The 8,671-nt window shown below is 38.9% G+C and overlaps 1 protein-coding gene across 1 annotated transcript in view; it reads left to right on the top strand.

Annotated features, from left to right (window-relative positions):
• The window catches only part of LOC109312156 (triadin-like), a 72,812-nt gene that overhangs the window by 48,023 nt on the left and 16,118 nt on the right, over positions 1–8,671 (top strand). Inside the window, exons 14-15 of the mRNA XM_019538200.1 lie at positions 634–681; positions 4,388–4,417. Of these exons, the coding sequence (XP_019393745.1) occupies positions 634–681; positions 4,388–4,417 (78 nt within the window). The remainder of the gene's footprint in view (positions 1–633; positions 682–4,387; positions 4,418–8,671) is intronic.

The raw sequence follows: 8,671 nt of genomic DNA, 5'->3' as shown, positions 1-8,671 counted from the left end.
CGCATGATCAGGGGACAGCAGGGCAGGTCCTATGAGGAGAGGCTACGGGACCTGAACCTCTTCAGCCTCCACAAGAGAAGGCTGAGGGGGGATCTAGTGGCCCGTTATAAACTAGTCAGGGGGGGACCAGCAGGCACTGGGGAAGTCCCTGTTCCCCTGAGCACCGCCAGGAGTGACCAGGAATAACGGTCACAATCTGGCTGAGGGTAGGTTTAGGTTAGATATCAGTAGGCGCTACTTCACGGTCAGGGCGGCTAGGATCTGGAGCCAACTTCCAAGAGAAGTGACGCTGGCTCCTACCCTGGGGGGTTTTAAGAGGAGGCTAGATGAACACCTTGCTGGGGTCATTTGACCGCAGTACTCTTTTCTGCCATGGCAGGGGGTTGGACTAGATGATCTTCTCAGGTCCCTTCCTACCCTAGAAACTATGAAACTATAATCAGCAACCTTTTCTTTTGCAGTCATCATTGGTTTGACATTTTCATTTTAAGGTTTTTAACTGAAAAGTCACATCACAATATAAACATTGCTAAGTGTTGCTCAATTCAAATTCTAACATTGTGTGTTTTCATGTAATACAAAAACTTTATTTTGAAACTAAAATTAGCCTAACCCCTGCTTTGTTTCTTTTAGAAGCCTCAACAGTAAAAGAAACTCAGCAACATCACAACCTGACAACAGGTAATCAATATTTCTTCATAGTTTTAAGGGAGTTCAAGCTACCAAGCATTTCATATTCACAAGATGTGTTAAAGTTTGTGGGACTTTCCTTAAGGGCAACCTGGCAGAAGACAACTCATAAATTATTGATGACCGATGTGTTTGGATTGTGTCACCTTGCATCACTCTCTTAACTTTTTAAACATCTTTTCAGCTATTTGTTATAGACAACTGGTTTGCCATGTAGTTCCAGATACATTTAGAGATGCATATGGTCCTCGTGGGAAATATGTGCAATAACACAAGTGAATGAGAAGGAACCATCCTGAAAAATAAACAAGAAAGCATATTAAGCTAGGATGTTTCAATAGGTGATCTCCCTATGGCATGTTATCAGTTGTTCCTCTATTTTTATCCTGGTTTATGACAGAAATAAAATAAACAACCAGATGCTCAACTGGTGTAAATCAGTGTATGTGATTTTACTGAAGCTGTGATGACTCATTTAAGGATCTCACCCTATGATCTCACTACACAGTTGTATCTGCTCAATGTAGAAAAGGTGGGGCTAGATGCTTCTATGACTCACAGTGACGTAACCTTGCTGAGTTCAACAACTGAAAGCAGTATTTGGCCAAAATTTACCTTTTTTATACAATGTTTCTGGGGTTTTTTGTTTCAATGGAATCATAAAATTAGAATGTCATACATTATCATTATATAGCTGTATGTATTATATATAAAGTTCACATATTTTCAGTTCAAAGAAAAAATGCATTTTTGCAATACAATTGGGGACAAAGAAGCATTAAGAAAAGAAAAGGCAAATAAAAAATTAAGCACATAAAATACTGGCACACAGACTTCCATTAATGCCTCATCAGTTTAAAGTAAGCCCATGCATATCTGCTTTGCTACTTTAGGATGGATTATTCTCTTATGATTTTCTTCAGGTGGTAAATCTTAGAATTAGCAAAAAGCTTGAACATCTAATTATTTTGTGTTTGATTACAAGAGTTCCTGTATATGTGTGACATGCATAGCACTAGGCGTGACTGTGGGAATCATGAATCAGATCCCTTCATACCTTACTGCCAGTGCAGAGAGAGCCCAATCCTGGGCTGTCCCTGATTGGGCTTCCCCTGCAAGCTCCTGCAGCTGGGAGCCACCTCAGTTGACAGGGCTTCCAGCCATGGGGGTGTCACATGGGTCCCCACAGCATGGATACCACAGCTTCATGCACTTTTAGAACTGGCGCACCACAACTGACATGTTCTCCCAGCTGCAGGGGTGCTTTATGCTTCATGTATCCCCATGGCTGGGACACCACATCAGTTGTGGTGACCCAGCCATGGGGGTGCATGGGGCAACTCTGCAGCTAGAAAACCTGTCAGCTGATGGGGCTCCCAGCCACAGGGGTATGTGCTCCTGTGGTTGGGTGTGAGCATCATCTAGGAGCTCACAGGCTTGGGGATGCACATGCCCCCTGCCCTCAGCTGGGAGCTCTGATCTGCTGATGGAGCTCCCAGCAGCAGGGGCCCCTGGTCACATGTTCAATTAATGGCATGATAGGAAGCAGCTACAGAGTTAATACACATATTTTGTCAAATAACTTTGTAGCTTATTTCTCTTTTTATGATGCCAGGAATTGAGTGAACATGTAGCCAGGAGACCCCTTAAGGCATGATTAACTTATTAAGTAAATGTAAAGAGCAAATCATTCTTTCACTTTCAAGAACTTGACAGATTCAAGTGATATTGGAATTGAATTTTAATCCAACCTCTTCTTAGTATAACAAGACATACACATAAAGAAAAATAAGCAATTAGAAATCTATATACAGCTTGAATTTTAGCACATTCAATATTTAAATGTGATTTAAAACAGTAATATTGATTGATGTCTGCTGTAGGGATTAACTGGTATTCCTCTGTAACCTGCCTTTCAGTTATTTAAGATACTACAGGCATGTCTACACCCATGGTGATGCAGTAACGTGATACATCGCCATATGATGTGCTACAGCGACATAGCGATCATGTGTATCTACACATGATTGCCAGCTACATTGGCATAGCAGTGCACCAGGTACAGCGTGCCACTACAGTGATATAGTGGTGAAATCTAACCATGCACCATGTCCACGATGCAGTAACCACCTGTATTGCACTGTGTTTTAGTACTACCAAAAGGAAGTACTAAAGCTTGGTGCTATAGCAATGTTAGGTGTAGGTGTACCCTTCTATGACTAAATACGGGCATGAAAATCAGAATTAGTTCAGCGTATCTGGTCTTCCAAACAGGTTCAGGTATATTTGGAAATATAGTAGGGAAATCCAGACCCATATCTACAGTCAGAATTTCCCCAGTAGGAGCCCTTCATATCCAACTTGGAGTTAGCACCATCCCAATACTAGAGGATGCGGCTCTATATGAACTGACACTTCAGTTTAAACTAGGCGTGTCTAAGTGGCTCACAGGCTGGATCTGGCCCACTGGGTTACTGATGGACCACCAGAAGTTGGGAAGCATGGTCAGGGGAGTGACCTGGCACAGAATCCAAAGCTCTTGAGCCCTGGTGGACATAGTTGTCAGCTCCAGTTGCTCTCCACCCACTATGCCCGTCTTCATCAAAGTGGTACTACTGCCTTAGCCAAAGGCCCTGCCACTGCTGGAGCTCCATGCCCCATGCCAGAGCTATCACTGCCATGTACTCTGAGTGCTGCCAGTGCAGTTCTGGTTCCAGTAGAACACAGCAGGAGCTAGAGCTGCTACCATCATCGAAGCTGCCCTGCACCCTGAGCTGAATCTGACCTGCAAGGAGCCCTGTAGTTGAGATCTATTCCAGGGCAGGGGGTGAGACTGACCCTCCTAATTTAAATTAACAGGAATATAATATAGGCAATTCTGGCAGTTTGCATAATGAGCATTGTAGTCCAGTGGATGCTGCACAGTGGATACCTGGGAATATTACAGTCAATAGCACTGCTTGAGATGGTTGATACTTTTATTATACTAGCGTTTTAGTCCATAGATATTCAAATAATGTAACAATGAATAGTGGAAGTACTGAAGGAGAATTAAGGGGTCAACAGCACAATATCATAGGAGAAGTAACATATATTTATTGTAGATTGATAAAGTTGTTGAATATACATATTATTAAATTGGAGCAATTTGTTTCCCAAGAGGATTATTATTTATAGGTAAATATGTGTATTTAACCGTGGAATGTTAATTTCATTCTATATCCTAAACAAAGGCAAAGTCTCATATACATATATTTTAGAATCACTAGGGATCTTAAATTTCTTTGGCATGAAAACCTTCATGTTTGCTATCTACTCAAAAGAATTGTTTCAGGGAGAACTTAAGTCATCTTGAACTGTGACAGCAAAAATCATATATATGAATATAGTAGGCTACTTGTTTTTTTGTTTTTTTTTGAAGAAAGCATTTTTCAAACACATTTATCCTTTCTTCCTAAAGTGGTAAATGACAATATGATTTCTTAATTATTTTCCTTCATACAAAGGATTATTCTAATTACATTATCACCAGAAGATATTCAAGGGCAAATAGCCATCACCACTTGAAAACTTCAGCAATTCCTTTGGATGAATTCATTACAAGTCTGTATTAATGGGTGCAGATTGGCTGTTACTGTTAAGTTGTATTATTACCTTGTATTTTGAATCTCCATTGCATGTATTTTTTTCCTTACAGAGAAAGTTTCCAAAGCTGCAAAAACAGCAAGTAAGTTCTATTCAGTTTATCAAAAACAATTAATAACCATATTTCATACTGCAGTCACATAAATGTATGTTTGTGTGGAATAGTTTTTCAAAGATTATTTATTCTTTCACACTGATAGAGAAGGGGGAAGGTTTTGGTTTGCTTGCTCCTGAAATGTAAAGGGAAATGTTACTTTATTAAGTTCTTTAATTGGCACTTTTACTATGTCTACATTGCAGCTATTATAAGGGTTTAAGTATTCTGGCAGTAGCTTACCACACAAGTAATTCATTTTATAAAATGCTGTTAGTTGTTGGGATCATGCCTCTGAATTTGGTGGTTTGATTACATCCGTATAGTTCAATTAATCTTTAACAGATATTGAGGAGAAAAACAACACATAATGCTTAAAAAAAAAAGAAAATGCAGATTAATAAACAGAACATTTCCTATGACAGGTATGACTTTGAGTAATAATGATCACCCCAGAATAATATATATTAGGGATTCTTTGTTTTCTCTTTTATCAGAAGTCATCATTAAATCACCAATATTTTTTTTTCTTTCCTGGACCTCAAGAGTTCATACCATTTCCTACAAAGTAAGGGATTGAGTTGATTTATTCGACATTCTCTGGTTTCATACCTAAGATTAGTCCTTACGAGTAAAACTTATATATCCAAGGGTTGAGAAAATTACCAGAAAATAATACAGAGTGTAAATTTTCAGTGCACTACCTACTCTGTAGTAAGCCTACTATCTCCACTTTGAAATCAAAGCAAGTTGCCTCATAGTTACTGCACACTAATGATATTTGTACACAATAGAAATAGTGGGCCACCTCCTGAACCAGAAACCATATAGCCATAGCTGTGGGGTATCACCTGTTGGACTAGTTAGCTTGAGAGATGGGCTAACTGTCATTATCTCATAGTGGTGCTGATTAGTCCACATGTACACATGCCCTAAAATAGCCTCAATAGTAGTTAGTCCTGAGTAGTAACCATGCTATAAATTTGCACTGTAGCTAACTTTGCAGTAACCTCTCTGTTTAGGCAAGTGTTGAAACTTTGACTGTCTTAAGATATATGAACAAGTTGTTACGAGGCAAAGAAGGGTGGGATTTTACAGTGCGTAAACTGCTATGCACATTCTCACTCCATGGTATATGAATGCCAATCTGTAATAGCTTAGTTCTCTTTCACTAAGGTCTAAAGTATCCAGGTTCATTTTCATTTACCACTGGATGCATGCAGTAATTGCAAAAAGACTGATGTACTGTGAAGCCCTGCTCTCCTTTGATCCTAGCATAAATTTGTGTGCCCAAGTTCTTCATATTTAGTATTTTGTCTAAATTTGAACATGGATGTTGGATACATAGCTGTTTTGCAGTAATTCTGTATTTTATTCCATTTATCTATTTAAAAAAATCAAGCAGCCATCTTGATGGGTTGTTGACATGCAGAAGCTTAGGATACCTAACCCAAATTAACAAATGGGTGGATTTTTAAGGTGAATTAGTTAAACCACTTTTAACCCTGGTGTGGACACTCTTGCTCACAATTAGTTTCACAATTAATTGATTCAATTTAGCTTAATTTACTTTGAAAATGAATTAAGCTAAATCAAATCAAGTCCACTTTTGAATGTCAGTATCCACATAGTAATTGAATGCAGTTTAAGTGATTCATTGTAAAAGTCCTTTTGGATTAATTTTCCTAAGGGGGCTTGCATATACAAGCCCTATGAGTGAATTGGAAACTGTGTTAATATGTTAGTGGCTAGACAGATAAAATTAAAGATTTAAGATCTGATCTAAAGCCCATTAAAGTTAGTGAGAACATTTGCATACACTTCAATGAGTTTGGAGTCAGGACCAAAAGGTGTAAATACATAGCAAAGATTAAAAATAAAAGGTCAATGCTTCCTTTAATTATATATAAATTGGTAACCTGCTTCTGTAGTACTAATACAATTTATTACCAAGACATAAATTTAATATCTAAATACATGGGATATGCAAAAGTCAGATCCAGAAGGTTATTTGACAGCTAACTCCCTTTTTAGGAGCATAAATTGTCATTATTTTTAATTCAGTTATATGTTTAAAGATATCCTTTAATTATAATTAAAGCAATTAGTTTAATTAAAGTAATTGAATCACTTACACACCTTTTTGGATCTGGCCTTTAATATAACCTTTTGAAAGACAGAACTTATATACAAATTCAGATACTTTGCTATAAATGTTGTGGTTCTTGTGAACAGGGTGATTTTCTTCTATATACCATATTTACTTGCATACCACATCCACCTTTCCCTCAAATATCAGTGTTCCAAAATTGGGGTATGAACCTGAAGAGGGAAAACTGATTTTATGTTGAGAATAGAAGCATGAATATGCTGCAAGATAGCTATTGCTTCTCTTCCATCCAGCAGCTTCATGGAAGGAGGCACAGAGTCTAGCAGGGGCAAGTCTAAAGGGAGGGCACAGGGATGTAGTTGGGCCACTTTGATTCCTGGTCTACCCAAAGCTTAAAACAAACTTTCCAGTGGCATTTTTATTCAGGCAGTGTCCAAGGAGTCAGCTGACTTCATGGTTCATGAAAATGTACCTGACTCCTACTAATTGCTCTTGAATATCCACAGATATTAATGACTCTTTCTTCTTTTTAACAATCATGGTGTTCCACTAATCTTTTGTTCAGAAATGTTGCTGTTTAGTTTCTTTTCTCTTTTTTCACAACCCTGAAGACTATGTTGAACTCTTTTCAAAACCCTGGATCTGCCTATGAGTCCAATCTTCAGCAACAGCTACAATTTCAACTTTTGGCTAAGCAGCCATGAGCTGCTTACAATTCAGATGTGAAAGAGTTAAAACTCTAGCTTTTTGCCTGAGTGGGGAAGTAAGTGAGGGTGAGCGAGCTAAAGATTACGCTCTGTCTCTGCTCTATGCATCCATAACTGTAGAGGAAAAAAAATCTTTTTTTCTTCATGCTGCCTTCCCCAAAACAAGATATATGTCTTGTTTGCAGGTGTATGGTATACAAGAAAATATGGTACTTTACAGGAATGTATAAATTATGAGTTCTCATCTAATTTAACCCCTTCCTTATAACTCAAATGAAAAAACATAACATAAATTTCACCCTAGGTTTACCTGTTCTTAAGGTTTCTCTTAAGGAGCACCTTAATCATATTTTGCTACGTTTGGAAAATATATTCCCAACCTGCTCTGTGTTCTGGTTTGAATTAACTGCATCAACCTGACAGCACAATTTAACAGTGACAGCTTGCACTGTAACACGTGATTTTAATATAGCCTACGGTGAGTCGGCAGGAGAGCTCTGCACTTCAACACAGGCCATGTCTACATGGTAAACTGCACTTGGCAGCAGTGCCCTTAAACACATAGGGCATCTATAGACATACCCAATATCTGCTCCGATGCATGCTAATTAGCACGCATCAAAGCAGCTTTGATTAATCAATTCTGCTGGACCATGCTAATTAGCATGCTTCAACAGCCTTGGCATCTCATGTATTCAGTGTCTGGCACCTCATGTATTCAAAATAGGGGCACTTTAACTAAAAATTGTCAAATAAGCTTTAGTTAAAATGCCCTTATTATTTTGAAGTGTGGAATGCTGAATACATGAGAAGCTTTGGGTTCTTTAATTAAAGCACTTCCCAAAAGCCACTTTAATTAAAGCACTCCCCTACCTCCAATGCGGAGCACATGTAAAGATGCCCATAGTGTTGCTCCAGGCAGATTGTTTCCTATGTCACCTACAGTGTAGTCACATCTGTGCTGATGAGCACAGGCAAGTTAATTGACTCCTCACTTAACAGTGCTAATTAGCCTGTCTCAATACCTGGATGTAGTTGTACTCCTTTCAGGTTAAAAAGCTGCCCTCCCAAAGCAAGCAAACTTGTTTGAGGTTGCTGCTGTTGGGCATAGTAAGTTCACCATGTAGGCACTGCCTCAATGTCCTATTATTCACAATGCACCATTAAGCTGAGAACAGAAATAATATATAAACTGGTGTGAATGATCAGAAACCAGTCTAAACCTGTAACAGAAGTTCAGTGCACATAGACCATTTTATAGTTTCATAGTTAGTAGGGTCGTAAGGGACCTGAGCAGATCATCAAGTCCAACCCCCTGCCATGGCAGGAAAGAGATTGTCTAGCCCTGTCTTAAAGACCCCCAGGGTAGGAGCCAGCACCACTTCACTTGGAAGTTGGTTCCAGATCCTAGCCGCCCTGACAGTG

The sequence above is a fragment of the Crocodylus porosus genome, unplaced genomic scaffold, assembly GCF_001723895.1.
Source record: "Crocodylus porosus isolate Cpor-Errol unplaced genomic scaffold, CroPor_comp1, whole genome shotgun sequence".
NCBI lineage: Eukaryota > Metazoa > Chordata > Crocodylia > Crocodylidae > Crocodylus > Crocodylus porosus.
This window is presented reverse-complemented; position numbering and strand designations above follow the sequence as displayed.